This window comes from Narcine bancroftii, chromosome 11, assembly GCF_036971445.1.
Source record: "Narcine bancroftii isolate sNarBan1 chromosome 11, sNarBan1.hap1, whole genome shotgun sequence".
Lineage (NCBI taxonomy): Eukaryota > Metazoa > Chordata > Chondrichthyes > Torpediniformes > Narcinidae > Narcine > Narcine bancroftii.
This window is the reverse complement of record NC_091479.1, coordinates 67,689,547-67,706,394: the sequence shown is the minus strand read 5'-3', so window position 1 is coordinate 67,706,394 and position 16,848 is coordinate 67,689,547. Positions and strand designations below refer to the sequence as shown.

Below are 16,848 nucleotides of genomic sequence, written 5' to 3'. Positions count from 1 at the left end.
TACCCCTTCTCTTTATAGTTTTGATCCCTTATCTTGGATTCTCTCACTCTAGGAAATGTTCTGTCACTATTCACTTTATCTACCCCCCCCCCTCATAATTTTATAGACTCCATTAAGATCCCCTCTCGTGATTCAGCGAAAACTCGTCAAGTCTCTCCCGATAACTCAATTTCCCAAATTCTGGCAACAACTTCATTAACCTCTTCCGTACCCTTTCTAACTTTATAATATGCTTCCTACAGCTGGGTGACCAAAACTGCTCACAATAGACCAACATCTTGTCAAACTTCAATATAACTTCCCAACACTTGTATTTAATGCCCCAACTGATGAGACAAGTGTCCTGTTCAGTTCTGGTCACCTCATGAAAGGAAAGATGTGGAAGGTATGGAGATGGTGCAGAGGAGCTTTACCAGGATGTTGCCTGGATTGGAATATATGTCTTAGGAAGCAAGGTTAACAGAGCTAGGTCTTTTTTCCTTGGAGCAAAGAAGAATGAGAGGTGACTTAATAGAGGTCTACAAGATTATGAGAGGCATAGATAATGCAAACAGCCAGCATCTTTGTAGATGCTTGGAATCTGCTAGGGGTGGCGGTGGAGGCTGGAACAATAGGGACATTTAAGAGACTCTTAACCTGGCACATGGATGAAAAAAAAATAGAGGGTTGATGAGGTAGGGAGGGTTTTTGCTTTTTTTTTGGTAGGTATTTATAGAATTGGCACAATATTATGGGTCGAAGGGCCGGTACTGTGATGTAGTGTTCTATGTTCTATTCAGGCTACCTGTGCTGACGTCCTTATCGAGCTATGAACTTGTACTCCTTGGTCCCTCTGCTTCATAACACTTTTGAGTGCCCTGCCATTAATAGAGCAAGTTCTGCCCCAGTTCAAATGCAGCACCCTACACTTTTCGGAGTTGAACTGTATCTACCATTCTTTGCCCAGTTCCCCGTCTAGTCTAGAATTCATTGCAAACCCAGATAGTTGTCTTCACTGCCCACTACAGCACAGAATTTTGTGTCTCAGCAAATTTACCTGGCCACAAACATCCTTGTCCAAATCATTTATGTATTTTACAAAATGCAGGGGCCCTAGTACCAAATACTGAGGCAGTTTACTGGACACAGTCCTCTGGTCTGAAAAATGTTCCTCTATGACTACTCTCCTACACCTATCGCTGAGCCAATTTTTTATCCAGGTGCCTAGTTGGGCCCTTGTCTCGTGTACGCTAACCTGTCGTACCAATACCAGCCTACAATGTGGGACCTTATCAAACGCTTCACGAAAATCCATAAAAATAACATCAACTGCCTTGCATCTACCCTAATGGTCACCTCTTTAAAAATTCTGTCAAGTTTGTGAAACACAATTTCCCAAGCATAAATCCATGCCGACTCCCCTTAATTCTCCCTTGGCCCTTCAAAGGTTGATGGATTCTATCCTGAGAATTTTCTCCAAACCTCTTGTTTTTGTATTTTGCGGAGGGTGGTCCCTGGCTGAGCTAGAATATTCCAAGAGGTTGAGAAAATGTGGGAGAAAACTCCCTGTAGGTTGGGTGTTGTAACCATGGTGATCAGCCAATGAGCTAAGTCTGGAAGAAAGCAGAAGTCTGCTAGTTAATCCAAAAGCACTGTGGTTTAATAAAAATAAAAGTGATAAATAATGGAAGCTTCCATCAATAATTAAGCAGTCAGTTTATGTTGGTTTGATACAGAGAATTCCACTATTTTTCTAATGATTGTTCTTAAGTTCTTTAGTATTTTCAGTTGAATTGGTGTTGGGCTTGTTGATGTTAATGCAGTTTTGTGCCTGTGGTGTGTGAGGTGTGGGAGCCTCAGATTTTTTAAACATTCAGCATAGGAGCAGACCCTTCTGGCCATAAGCCCATGCCCTCCAAATCTCAAATACACCAATTAACCTACACTCCCGGTACATTTTTGAAGCGTGGGAGGAAACTGGAGCACCCAGAGGAAACCCACGCAGACACAGGGAGATGGTACCATCTCCTTACAAACAGCACTGATTTTATCCTGGGTCACTGGCGCTGTAATAGCATTGCCCTAACTACTATGCTAATCGTGCTGCCCAACATTAATCAACATGTCAATGTGACCCACTGAGTTTCTATCGAACCAGGACCTGTCCTGGACATGTGAGAAAGTAGAAAAATTTTGGGAAGATCTAAATCAGATATTCAATAAAATAACAGAAAACAATATACCAAAGAATCCAGAGATCTTCCTCCTAAGTAACATAAAAAACAAAGAATTTGGAATTGATTTGGAGGATGCACAAAAAAGATTTGTTAAGATAGCTCTAACCGTAGCAAAAAAAAATGTATTATGTCAACCTGGAAATTGGAAGATAATTTGAAAATACAACAATGGTATATAGAAATGAATAAATGTATTCCATTAGAAAAAATAACATATAGCTTAAGAAATAATATTGAAATATTCGAACAAATATGGGAGCCTTACATTAAACATAATAGCGAAAACCTACCGGGGACAATCACTACCTAAGTTAATGGAAGGAAAAGGAAATGAAAAGAATGGACTCAGTGGAATTTCTGGTGTATTTTTATTGAATGACAACATTGTCTGACTGGTTTAATGTATCCTAGATTTTATACCTTAAATGGACGGGAGAGGGGAGGTAGGGAGGGTGGGATGGGAGGAGGGAGGGGGGGGGGGGAGAAAATGGCACTGTACATGTGTGAAAAGGAAAAAGTGTGTATCATGGTTAATGTGATTTATGGTGTGAAAAATAAAAAATTTAAAAAAAAGAACCAGGACCTGTCCAATTTGTAATTGTTACTTTAAGGAGGTGCAGACCCCACAACCATGCTAATGGTGCTGAAGTCGAAAGGGTAGACAGCTTCTAGTTCATGGGACTAAATATCTTCAATGACCTGACCTGGGATAAGTATGACAATATGGTGGTCAAGGAAGTGGACCAACACCTAGAGCCATACAGTCAGACGGCATGCAAACAGGGCCTTCGACCCAACCTGCCACACCAGTCCCATTTGCCTGCATTTGCCCCATATCCATAAATCTATCCTATCCATGCATCTGCCCAAATATTTCTTAAACATTGTAATAGTACCTGACTTGACCTCATCCTCAGGCTGCCCATACTATGCACTCACCACCTTCTGTATAATAAAGTTATCTCTCAGGTTTCTATTAAATCTCTTCCCCCATGTCTTAAACTGATGCCCTCTGGTTCTACATTCCCCTACTCTGAGCAAAAGGCTCTTTGCACACACCTGATCTATTTCTTTCATGATTTTGTACACCTCTATGAGCACCCCTTTATTCTCCTGCATTCCAAGAAATAAATCCTTAGCCTGCTCACCCTCTCCCTATAGCTCAGGACCGCGAATCTTGGCAACATCCTTGTAAATCTCTGCACCCTCTCCAGCCTCTACTTTCTTAGAAGACTAAGAAAGTTCAGCATGGCCCCTCCCCCCTCATCCTTCAACAACTTCTACGGGTGGCCCATCGAAATCATACTTGCTGAGTGCATCACTGTGTGGTACAGAAGCCGCTTTGCTCAAGATCAGAAGAAACTACAGAAGGTGGTGATGGCAGCTTAGAACATTCCCTCCCCTCCATGGACTCCATCTACATGTCCTGCTGCCTAGAAAGACATCCAACATACTGAACGCCCACTGCTCTACTAGTTCTACACTCATGACAATCCCAATGCCGTCTACAAATTTAATGATGACACCACGATCATCGGCAGAATGACAGGCGGCAATGAGGAAGCGTACAGGAGGTAGATAGATCAGCTGGTTGAGTGGTGTCCCAACAACTTTGCCCTCATTTAGCAAAACTAAGGAACTGATTGTGGATTTCAGGAGGGGGAATTCAGGAGAACACAAACCAGTCTTCATCAAGAAGTCAGCATTGGAAAGGGTTAAGAACTTCAATTCCTGGGTGTCAACATAAATTAAATTTAGACATACAGCACAGTAATGGGCTCATCTGGCCCATGAGCCCATGGCATCCAATTACACCAATTAACCTACAACCCCCATACATTTTTGAAAGGTGGGAAGAAACTGGAGCACCCGGAGGAAATCCACATAGACATGTACAAACTCTTTACAGACAGTTCTGGATTTGGGTCACTGACACTGTACAAGCATTGTGCTAACTGGTACATTAACCGTGCTGCCCAAAAATCTCTGAAGATCTATCCTGGGGCCTTCATGTTGATGCAATCACAAAGAAGGCTCACCAGCAGCTATTCTTTTTTAAAACATTTTTTTATTTTTCACACTATGAACCATACTGACCAAAATACACACAAACATTTCCCTCTTGAATATACACAGTGTCATTTTCTCCCCTTTCCCCCCCTCCCTTCCCTCCCTCCTTCACCCCCCCCCCCCCCCCCGTCCCCACTCACTCAACGTTCAACATATATGATACATTAAACCCATTAAACAATGTCATCACACAACGAAAATAAACAAGAAATTTGTGTCATCTACTTTTACATACTGGGTCAGTTCATTTCATCTTCTTCTCCTTCTGTCATTTTAGGTGGTGGAGGTCCGCGGTAGGACTTCTCTGTTGCGTTCCATGTATGGTTCCCAAATTTGTTCGAATACTGTGATGTTATTTCTTAAATTATATGTTTTTTTTCTAATGGAATACATTTATTCATTTCTATTTACCATTGCTGTATTCTCAGACTATCTTCTAATTTCCAGGTTGACATAATACATTTTTTTGCTACAGCTAAGGCTATCATAATAAATCTTTTTTGTGCTCTATCCAGAACAAGATCTAAACATAAAGATAAAGAATGAAACATGGGAAAAGCTATGCTCTGGAACTATGAGAAATACAATAAACACAAGGTTACGCATGATACAATATAATTGGTTTCACAGGCTATACACCACGCCCCAAAAATTAAATAGGACCCAACAGTATCAGATAGATGTTTTCGCTGTAAGAAGGAAATGGGAACAACAGTACATGCAATTTGGGCATGTGAGAAAGTGGAAAAATTTTGGGAAGATCTAAATCAGGTATTAAATAAAATCACAAAAAGCAACATACCAAAAAATCCAGAGATCTTTCTTCTAAGTAATATAAGAAGTAAAGAACCAGCAGCTATTCTTCATGAGGAGTTTGAGGAGATTTGGTATGCCATCAAACACTCTTGCAAATTTCTACAGGTGAGCCATGTAGAGATTCTGACCGGTTGCATCGCTGACTGGTATGGAGGTGCCAATGCACAAGATAGGAAAAGATTGCAGAGAGTTGTGAACTCTGCTGCATGGGCATCAGTCTTCACTCCATCAAGGACATCTACGAGAGGTGATGTCTTAAGAAAGCAGCCTCTAACCTCGAGGACCCTCACTACGTAGGCCATGCCCTCTGTTCGCTGCTACCGTCCAGACGGAGGTACAGGAGATTGAAGACAAACACCCAATGGCCTCTTCCCCTCTGTCATTTGATTTCTGAATGGACAATGAACCAAAGACACTACCTCACTTTCTCTTCTTTTTGCACTAATTTATTTTTTATAAAGTGTAATTTATAGCAATTTTGCACCTGCGATGCTGCCTTAAAGCAACAAATTTTGTTACATGTTCCTGACAATAAATTCTGATTCTGATTCTGAGACCACAGGCACACTCTCTTCTCCTTTCTTTCATCAATGAGAAGACTGGAGGGTGAGAAAGCGCGCACACCAACCATCTGTCTCCTGAATGAACCCCACCTCAATGCTCTCGTGCTGCCCTTGTTTGGTGCTAATTGTTCTTTCTTTTCATTGCAATCTTACATTCTGTGAATTTTGCTCTTTCCACTGCTTTATGAATGTTAGAGATAACCTGTTAGTCTGATTGGAGAAGAAACCTTTTCCCTTCACAAGGTATTTTGTAACAAATAAACTTAAAAGAAGACTTCCTGGTCCTGTTGTTTCTCAGAAGCTAATGGGGTGCTCCCATGTTATTAAGCAATGTTGACAGAGCTAGGGCTTTTTTCTTTGAAATGACGAAGGATGGGGGGGGGGGTGGGTGACTTAATAGAGGCATATAGGATTATGAGGGGTTTAAATACGGTGGTCAGCCAGTATCTTTTACCTGGGAAGACAATAGCAAATACCAGAGGACATTTGTTTGAAATGAGTGCAGGAAGGTCGATTGGAGGTTAGTTTTTTCATATAGAGAATGGTGGTTGCCTGGAATGCATTGCCGGGGCAGTGGTGGATGCTGGTACAATTGAGACATTTAAGACTCTTTCAGATAGGCACGTGGATGTCAGAAAAATAGTGGGTTATGGGTATGTGGTAGGGAAGGATTAGACTGATGTGGAGTAGGTTTACAGGTCAGTCTGAAGGGGCTGTGCTGTAATGTTTTATATTCTGCATTGTATCTGAGATGGAAACTGGGATTCAGACTGGAACTAGAGTAGGAGCCAAAATGTTGCCATTCCTTTTCCCCCAAAGATGCTGCTCGACCCACTGAGCCGTCCAGCAGATATTTTTTTTCCTCTGGATTCCGGCCTGTGCAGTCTTGTGTGGTTTGTGTTTGATGAATTCATTTTTAATGCCTCTTTGTTTTCCCTCCCACAGGTGTGATAGACCGGTGTATACTAATCAAATATCACTACTCCTCTGCAATTCTTCCGAAAAACCTTTCATACAACATAACAAAAACCATCCGGCAAGATGAGTGGCACTCTCTGCGTAAGTTTATAACTTTTCTGCTTCTGTCGTTATTAGAGGATTGTTGTTATTGATGGAATTTCTATGGCTTGTTTGGAGAAAATTAGGGCATTCTTCTTCTTGGGCCTTCTCTGAAGATCGAGAATGATTTCCACTCTTCTTCTGCAGGCCCTGAGGTGGATTCTCTTCCATGGATGGGGCAGGATGTTACTGCTACGTGGGTGGTATGTGGGATGGCATTCACCTTCCATCATTTGACACAGAACGTCGAGGTCCTCAGTCCCATCCTAATGCTCCCTTGAGTTGTCATGGGCCGCTGGTTCCCAGGGGGTAGATGAATATATGACTTTTTTTTTCCAAGGAGACTTTGAGCGCATCCTTGAATCTCTTTGTCTCTTCACCTTGTAATCTTTTCTCATTATAAAGCTTGAACAATGGGACTGTATGGAATTTGGCATTGGGCATGGGAATAATATGACCTGCTTAGATGATTGTAACTGGAGCCTTGATACTGAGGATGTTGATGTGGGAGAGGATATGGATATTGGTTCACTTACCTGACAGTGGATTTGGAGGATCAAATGGCAAAGTAAGCTCTGATTCCTAAATTCCTAAGATTAAGTTGGGCCTCTGGATCCAGAATGCCAGCTGGTGATTGACTAATCTGCCATTCTCTGTTACCACACCTATCATCTTGGCCTCTGTCAGTGGTTGTGATCTCACAGAGGTACCTCCAACTTATGTCCTCTGTCCAGCCCTTGAAACCCTGGCACAGAAATCTGCAATCCTCTTGGATCTCCAAGGCACAGTGGCAAAGTTGGTCGAACTCCTGCCTTAGAGCTACAGTGACCCGGGTTCAATCCTGGCCACTGGTGTCATCTGTATCGGTTTTGCCCTTGTCCCTGGAATTCCCCCTCTGGGTATTTTGGTTTCCTCCAACACCCCAAGGGCCTGTGGGCTGGTGGAATAATTATCCACTGTAAATCATCCCCAGCCTGAGTAGTAATATCTGTAGAAGATGAAGGAAATGTGAGAAGAATTAAAACAGGATTAGTATAGGATTGGGTGGTTGATGGTCAGCTCAGACTCAATGGGTCAAGGGGCCTATTCCTGGCCTGTACCACCTCTTAGATTTTACACCGCTTATCTTTAATGTTTATCCCATACTCTCTTCCCTCCCAACTCCTGGCCTGTCCACCACGCCGTTCCCATCCTAGATCAACCATTTGGGTTGAAATTAATGTTCCGCCCATGTCTCGTCCTTTCCGGGCCATGTCACGGTGGCTCCTGAAATCAGCAGATGAGGAAGGGTTGGGGGGGGAACAGGTTTCATCTCAAGGTAACAATCTCCTCTCTGCCCCTTTCCAGTGCGGAACCCCCCCGTGAGTTGACGGAGTTATAGTGAGCGAGGTCAGTCTGGCCAATACCAGACTAAGCGCTAGGATTGAAAATGCCACCAACTGTTTTTAAAGAAATGCTTTGCTTTTGTCCCGCTTCCTGATGCTGTATGGGTTGCTGGATTAGTTGGCTGCTGTAAATGTTTCTGTGCGTGGGTAGGTGATCGGTGAAATCTGGTGGTGGGGGGCATTAAAATAAGCTCACGGGCACTTCCTGGCAGCTCCCTGTGATGCCCACCGTAAAGGGCCAGCAAAGGCATGGATGCATTTTCCTGCAAGTTGCCCCTGGGGTGGCGGAGCCTCCCCGACAAGAGGCCATCCACGTATGCTGCCTGACCAGCTAAGGACGGCCATGTCTTTGCCCTTTCTCCATGCATTGGAGTCCCAGCGAGCCCTGCCATGTCTTCACAGTCTCGTCCCTACTCATGGCCCCTCTCCAAATCTTCTGCAGCCTCTCCTTCACCATTCGTGACAAGGGGGTGGGGGGGGGGGGTCCCTGGTGGAATAACCCCCTGTTCCCCAACCTGCGTGGTGGCCCCTTAGGATTCACATCTCGAGCATACTTCTGGAAAGATTAGGCTGGAAACAGCAATGTGTAATGCTTCACTAAACATTACATTCAGCGAGGGAAAAAGAGAGAGAGAGAGACTTTGTCTTGGCTTAGCATAATGGATCGTTTTATTGACTTCCTGAGCTGAGGAATTAGCCTCTGTATTGAAAGCTGGTTTAAATCTGAATGGCTCCCAACTGCTCTAATGTGATAATTCGGTGTTTGCAGAAATCAATCCATCTAACTGAGCATCGATTTAATGCAGTTCAAGTAAAATATCCTCCGGCCACCCCTCTGTCAGCTTGCATTGATAACCTTGTGTATTTTGCCTTCTGTAATCATTTTGTTCCTTTTCAAGTATTCCCTGGACTGCTGGCGTGACTGACGTCGGCATGGTAAACAAAGCTCTGTTCATGGATTTTAATTTTAGGAATACTGCACGGTAACAGGCCCTTCTGGCCCATGAGCCCATGCTGCCCAAATACACCAATTAACCTGGAAGTCCCACAGATTTTCGGAAGGTGGGAGAAAACCGAGGCGTGGGCAGAACAAACTCCTTACAGACAGTGCCGACTGGCACTGAATTAATGTTTCACTAACTGCTATGCTAATAGAGTTGTCCCTGTTGGGGAACAGGGATTGTCCTCCTTCAGAGAGAAGGTTTAATGTGGGTGCTGAAATGCAAGAAAGACTTTGCTGGATTAATTAATGAGGAACCGTGTGGCGGGGGAAGGTGAGAAATGAATGAATGAATGATGTTTATTGCTATATACATAAGTACAAAGTTCAAATGTAATGAAGGCCTTGCTTCAATTTCCCAGGTACATAAAACGCACTAATAATTCAAGTCTAATTCAGGGTTCAAGATTTCTTTATTGTCATGTAATCCACTACATTTGTTTGCCCATAAAGACAGTCAAAGAGGCACTACAAAGAAAAGAAAGGAAAGTATAAGAGAGTCCCTTCAGAGACAACGAGTGCCTACAGACCCCACCATCTCCTCTGCTGTCGCCAACCCTGGACCCCTGTAACCTCCGTATCCAGCGATGAACCCGAGCTCCAAGAATCTGTCACTCTTCTCGGCCCCTGATCCAAAGCCCCCAAAGTGATTAGGAAGTTGTCAGGGACCGTGGCCCTTCAGGAGCCCTGCTTGCCATCAATACAATCGTGGATCCTGATCCTGATACCTAGTTCCATGAGCCTGTCTCCAGCAGCCCACAGCCTGGTGTGACTCCTTTGGTCTTTGCTGGTCTGCTGATTTCCTACCCTGCAGGGTCCTCCCCCAGGCTTATCCTTGGGAATGATCTCCCACTCTGGTGTCTGGTGTTGGTCTGCACCAGAGACGACAACCCTCATGGTGTGGGTTGCAAAGTGTGGGCATCGGCATCTTCAGCACAGACCTCTGTGGGTTGTCCCATATAAAGAAAAACACTTTATAGGTAGTTTAAGCCCGTTGGGAGGCATCGGCATAACAACCGGGTTGTTGGACCCTGCAGAGGACCACTGGAAGATGTGTTTCCAGATCTCCCAGATCCCTACCAGTCGCTGTGCTGCCATCTTCAAATAAGTATCACATAATTAACACATAAGAAAAGAAAAAAATAGATTTATATAAAGAGAAGAAAATATAAAATAAAATATTCAGTTGGCCAGGAGTACAGAAATGTGTTCCACCTCCCTCCTGATGGCAGTAGATGGTGGAAGGGGTCAGTCGAATGGGTGAGGACCACAAGACACTGAACCTCTGGTGTGGTCTTACAGCCAAGGCCCATCCCGTTATGGTCAACGGGGAATACAGATGGAAGAACAGTGGTGAACAGTGGGCTGACCTGAGTCTTTGCGGCATGTGTGGAGTGAATGTTGCTTGCACAGATTGATGGCGGCCCTGGGATTTATCTTTTGCTGCAGGATTTTGATGAAATATTTTTCAAGCGAGCATCACTGAGGATGAAAACAAGCTGCTCTCTGAGCAGGAGCAGACACATCCATTAATTCTGGACTCTTTGCGTCGAAGGCATGCGATTGGGACCATTTATCACAGTGTTATTGCTTCTTCCTAATTAGGTCCATTTGTCTCCGTGGACATCTGCTTGATAAAAATGATACATCAGCACCTCTAACTCAATAGTGCGTCCTGGCGGGAACCCAGAATAGGCTCTATTGATTTAACCAGCAGGGAGAGAAAAAAGAGGTATCCCCCCTGAATGGTCCATGGGCTGGAATCAGCTCCATGCAACCCACTGATCCTTGGGGAGGAACGAACATCAAAGTGAAATTGAAGGAATCCCTGTGCCCATGCGAAGCAGCTTCTCCATTCCACTGGCAATGGGCAGGCTGTGAACCGCCAGTTCAATCCTTGGAAGGATGCAAATTATAGCACCTTTTCTCATTCTGCAGCCAGTGGAGTGCCTCTGAGGTTCATTTATTCTGGTAATGTAGAAAATATCACCATCCTCGTATGCAGCAACATGTTAATGCTCAGGTGGTCTGTGTCAATGATGGTGGATGGACAAGTATTTGCCAGAATACAACGGAACTTCACCTGGCACGGCTAGTGGGGCTGCTTCTTTAAGGCTCCTGTAACTTGAATTTAATTCTGAACGTGCAGCACCCGCCCCCTCCCCCACCAGCCCCCAGTCCAGTCTGCGTGCAGTTTGCACGTTCTCCCCCTGGCAGCCTAGGTTTCAACCAGGTGCTTCGGTTCCCTTCTACATCTGAAAGACATGGGGAGTTGGTGCATTAGCATGGGGGCAGCTGACAATTGGCTTCTAGTGTAGGTGAGGGCTATAATCAAGGAGGGGAATAAAATTGGCTCAGATAATATGGGTGCATGATGGTCATTATGAAGGCCTTGCATGCCTGCTGCACGATTGTAATTATGCTGCCCTTGAAAGAAGTTCCAAAATATCTTTTACATCCTCTTGCCCGAGTATTTGGGACCTTAGGTGTCTATCCCAGATACCGTCCCTTTAGGAGAGCTGTGTCCTCAGTAATGTACTGAATGACAATGTGGACATCCTTGAACCAACATACTCTGAATTCAGATGAGGTTCCATCAACCGAGCCACAGAAACTGTTTTGGGGCAAGTGTATAAGAAATGAAGCATGGAGCTCAATGGTTTTGCCAGTGTGAAGGCTGTCAGTATTGCTTCAGTTACGAGTGTCCAGAATGCTGAGCTTTGTTGGAGCGTTGTAAAATGATCTGCCAATTGTACCTGGGAGATAAGTACCAAGCTGCCCGAAGTGGGCATCTAGCTAGACAATGAATGACTGCTGTTGTTCACAGCTGTATTAGAGAGATAAGCCTGACCACCAGCCCGTGGCCAGCAATTCACTGCTGGTGTCGCAATTTTCTGTATTCCACTGCAGAGACTGTTTACTTTCTTTGGCTTGGCCTCACGGACGAAGATTTATGGAGGGGTATGTTCACGTCTGCTGCAGGCTCCTTGGTGACTGACAAGTCTGATCCGGGACAGGCAGGCACGGTTGCAGCGGTTGCAAGGGAAAATTGGTTGGTTGGGGTTGGGTGTTGGGTTTTTCCTCCTTTGTCTTTTGTCAGTGAGGTGGGCTCTGCGGTCTTCTTCAAAGGAGGTTGCTGCCCGCCGAACTGTGAGACTCCAAGATGCACGGTTGGAGGCGATATCAGCCCACTGGCAGTGGTCAATGTGGCAGGCACCAAGAGATTTATTTAAGCAGTCCTTGTACCTCTTCTTTGGTGCACCTCTGTCTCGGTGGCCAGTGGAGAGCTCGTCATATAACACGATCTTGGGAAGGCGATGGTCCTCCATTCTGGAGACGTGACCCACCCAGCACAGTTGGATCTTCAGCAGCAAGGATTCGATGCTTGCGGACTCTGCCAGCTCGAGTACTTCGATGTTGGTGATGAAGTCATTCCAATGAATGTTGAGGATGGAGCGGAGACAGCGCTGATGGAAGCGTTCAAGGAGCCGTAGGTGATGCCGGTAGAGGACCCATGGTTCGGAGCCGAACAGGAGTGTGGGTATGACAACGGCTCTGTACACGCTGATCTTTGTGTGTTTCTTCAGGTGGTTGTTTTTCCAGACTCTTTTGTGTAGTCTTCCAAAGGCGCTATTTGCCTTGGCGAGTCTGTTGTCTATCTCTTTGTCGATCCTTGCATCAGATGAAATGGTGCAGCCGAGGTAGGTAAACTGGTTGACCGTTTTGAGTTCTGTGTGCCCGATGGAAATGTGGTGGGGGGGGGGGGGGGGAGGGCTGGTAGTCATGGTGGGGAGCTGGCTGATGGAGGACCTCAGTTTTCTCCAGGCTGACTTCCAGGCCAAACATTTTGGCAGTTTCCGCAAAACAGGACGTCAGGCGCTGGAGAGCTGGCTCTGAAAGGGCAACTAAAGCGGCATCGTCTGCAAAGAGTAGATCACGAACAAGTTGCTCTTGTGTCTTGGTGTGAGCTTGCAGGCGCCTCAGATTGAAGAGACTGCCATCCGTGCGGTACCGGATGTAAACAGCATTTTCATTGTTGAGGTCTTTCATGGCTTGTTTCAGCATCATGCTGAAGAAGATAGTAAAGAGGGTTGGTGTGAGGACGCAGCCTTGCTTCATGCTGTTGTCAATGGAAAAGGGTTCGGAGAGCTCATTGCTGTATCTGACCCGACCTTGTTGGTTTTCGTGCAGTTGGATAACCATGTTGAGGAACTTGGTGGGGCATCCGAGGTGCTCTCGTATTTGCAAAGCCCTTTCCTGCTCACAGTGTCAAAGGCACTTGAGGTCAACAAAGGTGATGTATGTTTTGTTCTCTGCACTTTTCTTGGAGCTGTCTGAGGGCAAAGACCATGTCAGTAGTTCCTCGGTTTGCGCGAAAGCTACAGTGTGATTCTGGGAGGACATTTTCGGCGACACTAGGTATTAGTCTATTAAGGAGAATCCTAGCGAAGATTTTGCCTGCAATGGAGAGCAGCGTGATTCCCCTGTAGTTTGAGCAGTCTGATTTCTCGCCTTTGTTTTTGTACAGGGTGATGATGATGTCATCAGCTTTCCTTGGTCCCAGCAGAGCATGAAAAACTCATGCAGTTTGGTATGCAGAGCTTTGCCGCCTGCCTTCCAGACCTCTGGGGGGGCTTCCATCCATAACTGCTGCTTTGCCACTTTTCAGTTGTTCAATTGCCTTATATGTCTCTTCCCGGGTAAGGACCTCATCCAGCTCTAGACTCAAGGGTTGTTGAGGGAGCTGGAGCAGGATGGATTCTTGGACTGAGCGGTTGGCACTGAAAAGGGATTGGAAGTGATTGAGGATGGAGATCTTGTCGCTGAGGAGGACTTTGCCGTCTGAGCTGCGCAGCGGGCTTTGGACTTGGGGTGAGAGGCCGTACACAGCCTTTAGAGCCTCGTAAAAACCCCTGAAGTCGCCAATGTCGGCGCTAAGCTGGGTTCGTTTGGCGAGGCTGGTCCACCACTCATTTTGGATCTCCCGGAGTTTGCGCTGAAGATGGCTGCGTGCGAGACGGAAGGCTCATTTTTTCTCTGGCCAGGAAAACTTTGCAAGTTGAGCCTGGTGGGCAGATCACTTCTTTGCCAGCAGCTCCTGGATTTCCTGGTTGTTTTCGTCAAACCAGTCCTTGTTTTTCCTGGAGGAGAAGCCCAGTACCTCTTCAGTGGATTGCAGTATGGCCGTTTTCAGCTGATCCCAGAGGGTTTCTGGAGATGTGTCAATGAGGCAGTTTGCACCCTCGAGCTTTGCTTGGAGGTTTGCCTGGAAGTTTCCTCTCACTGCGTCTGACTGCAAGTTTCCAACATTTTGAACCTCTTTCTGGGGGCTCCACTGTTCTTGAACTTTGGCTTGAAATGAAGGTTGAGCTTGCAGCGAACAAGCCGGTGGTCAGTGTGGCATTCTGTGCTGGGCATGACCCTGGTGTGGAGCACATCTCGTTTGTCTCTTCCTCGCACCAGAACATAGTCCAGGAGGTGCCAGTGTTTGGATCGGGGATGCATCCAGGTAGTCTTCAGGCTCTCTCTCTGCTGGAAAAGGGTGTTAGTAATGACAAGCCGCTGTTCTGCGCAGAGTTCCAACAGGAGGCACCCGTTGTCATTGCACTTGCCGACACCATGCTTGCCAAGGATTCCCGGCCAGGTTTCTGAGTCTTTGCCGACGCGAGCGTTGAAGTCGCCAAGGATGACAACTTTGTCGGCTGCAGGGGTGCGTTGGATGAGGTTGCGCAGATCAGTGTAGAACTTGTCTTTTTCTGCTGGTTCCGCCTGAAGGGTTGGAGCATAGACACTGATGAGAGTGATACGTCACTTGTTTTGAAGGGGGAGTCGTATGGACATGATCCGGTCAGAGTGGCCTGTCAGGAGGTTTTTGAGTTTGGAGGCAATGGAGTTCTTGACCATGAAGCCAACACTAGATAGGCGTCATTCAGCCTGAGGCTTGCCAGACCAGTAGAGTGTGTAGCCCGCGCCTTGTTCTTGGAGGCTGCCTACATCTGCAAGGCGGACTTCGCTGAGAGCGGCTATGTCGATGTCGAGTCTGAGGAGTTCATGTGCGATGAGGGCAGACCGACGTTCAGGTCGGTGGCTGTCAGCCTTGTCTAGCATGGTTCTGATGTTCCAGCATGCTAGCTTGAGCTTGTGTGCATCTTTTGAGGGGGAGGACATGGACCTGTCCTCGGGCCTGCGCAAAGGAGCTTTTAGGTGGAGTGCAGTGTGCGCAGTACTGGCCCCACCCTTTACACCCATGGTTCGCTTGCCGTGGCCAAGCAAGCTGGGACGTGGCAGCGAGGTCCTTGGGTCGTAGGTTTTATATCGGAGTGACCTTCTCCTATGCAGGTTGCTTAACCGGGCTGAAGAGGCCTGCCTCCCCTTTTAGGTTGAACCATTTCTGGAGATCTATGACCGCTGTCCACAGTTATGGAGTGGTGCGCCCTGGAATCGACCTGCGTGCGTTTACTTTCTTCTTTGGCTTGGCTTCGCGGATTCCACGTCAGCTGCAGGCTCATTCGTGGCTGACAAGTCTGATGCGGGACAGGCAGACACGGTTGCAGCGATTGCAGGGGAAAATTGGTGGGTTGGGGTTGGGTGTTGGGTTTTTCCTCCTTTGCCTTTTGTCAGTGAGGTGGGCTCTGCGGTCTTCTTCAAAGGAGGTTGCTGCCCGCCAAACTGTGAGGCGCCAAGATGCACGGTTTGAGGCGATATCAGCCCACTGGCGGTGGTCAATGTGGCAGGCACCAAGAGATTTCTTTAGGCAGTCCTTGTACTTTAACTTTAACGTGGCCTTAATCTTCATTCCAGGTGCCATGCTTTGCTTACCAACTGTTTAAGGGGCAAATTATCATTTTTTTTTCCTGCTGCAGCAAGCTGTGGAGATTCTGTTGGCTGCTAAAACCCTTCAGCCTATTTCTCAACCAGGTCCTTTGCTGTGTCTTCCTGTTGAGAGCTGTTGTCCAGAGCCACTATGCATTGGACCCCTGTCCTGCATTCTCACACTGTAATGCTTCTTAACCTGATTCTTACCATTTGTGACAGCCTTCCCACTCCCTTTGGGATCTTCCATTTCCATTTGTTGCCCATTTCACCCCAGACCGACATGCAACTCCCAATACTCTGGAATTGCTTTCTAGAACACCTTTCTCAATCTTTTTTGCCTTCATTGGTCCATTGTCAGACATTTTCCTTTTGACTGGCTACTTGATGGACAGTTTGGGAATCCATCTTGATCTCTCTGTGGCTTAAACTAAATTGTCTCTGATTACAATGCAATGAAACTTCAAGAGTCATATTACCATATCCACAAGTCCATGTTTATAGTTACAGGCAGTGATGGAGGTTGTTCTGTGAGCAAACAATTTAATATCCCCACACACAGTATGAAATATAAGACACAGTATAAAAGTGCAGAGTTACAGTTCGTATGGAACAAAGGCCACCAAATCTTTCTGTTTGCACGTTATTCAGGAGTCTGTTTACAGCAGGAAATAAACTGTACTTGAATCCAATGGTGCATGATTCGGTACTCATGAATCTTCTTCCTGATTTTTTGGGGGGTGAGAGGAATTAAGGTGGTTGGGATGGGTTTTCTGATATGTTGGCTGATTTTCCAAGGCAGCAGGAGTTATAGATGGAATCGAAGGAAGTGAGGGGAGGGGGGAGAGTGATGGCCTGACCAATGTTCACAAACCTCTGCAGTTTCTCGCAGTCTTGGGTGGAGCAGTTCCCATCCTACATAGTGA

The 16,848-nt window shown here is 46.1% G+C and overlaps 1 protein-coding gene across 6 annotated transcripts in view; it reads left to right on the top strand.

Annotated features, from left to right (window-relative positions):
- tmem178bb (transmembrane protein 178Bb) overlaps positions 1-16,848 on the top strand; it is a 367,927-nt gene that overhangs the window by 146,467 nt on the left and 204,612 nt on the right. For all 6 annotated transcript variants that reach the window (XM_069903213.1, XM_069903212.1, XM_069903210.1 and 3 more), the window contains one exon: positions 6,611-6,724. In XM_069903213.1, the coding sequence (XP_069759314.1) occupies positions 6,611-6,724 (114 nt within the window). The remainder of the gene's footprint in view (positions 1-6,610; positions 6,725-16,848) is intronic.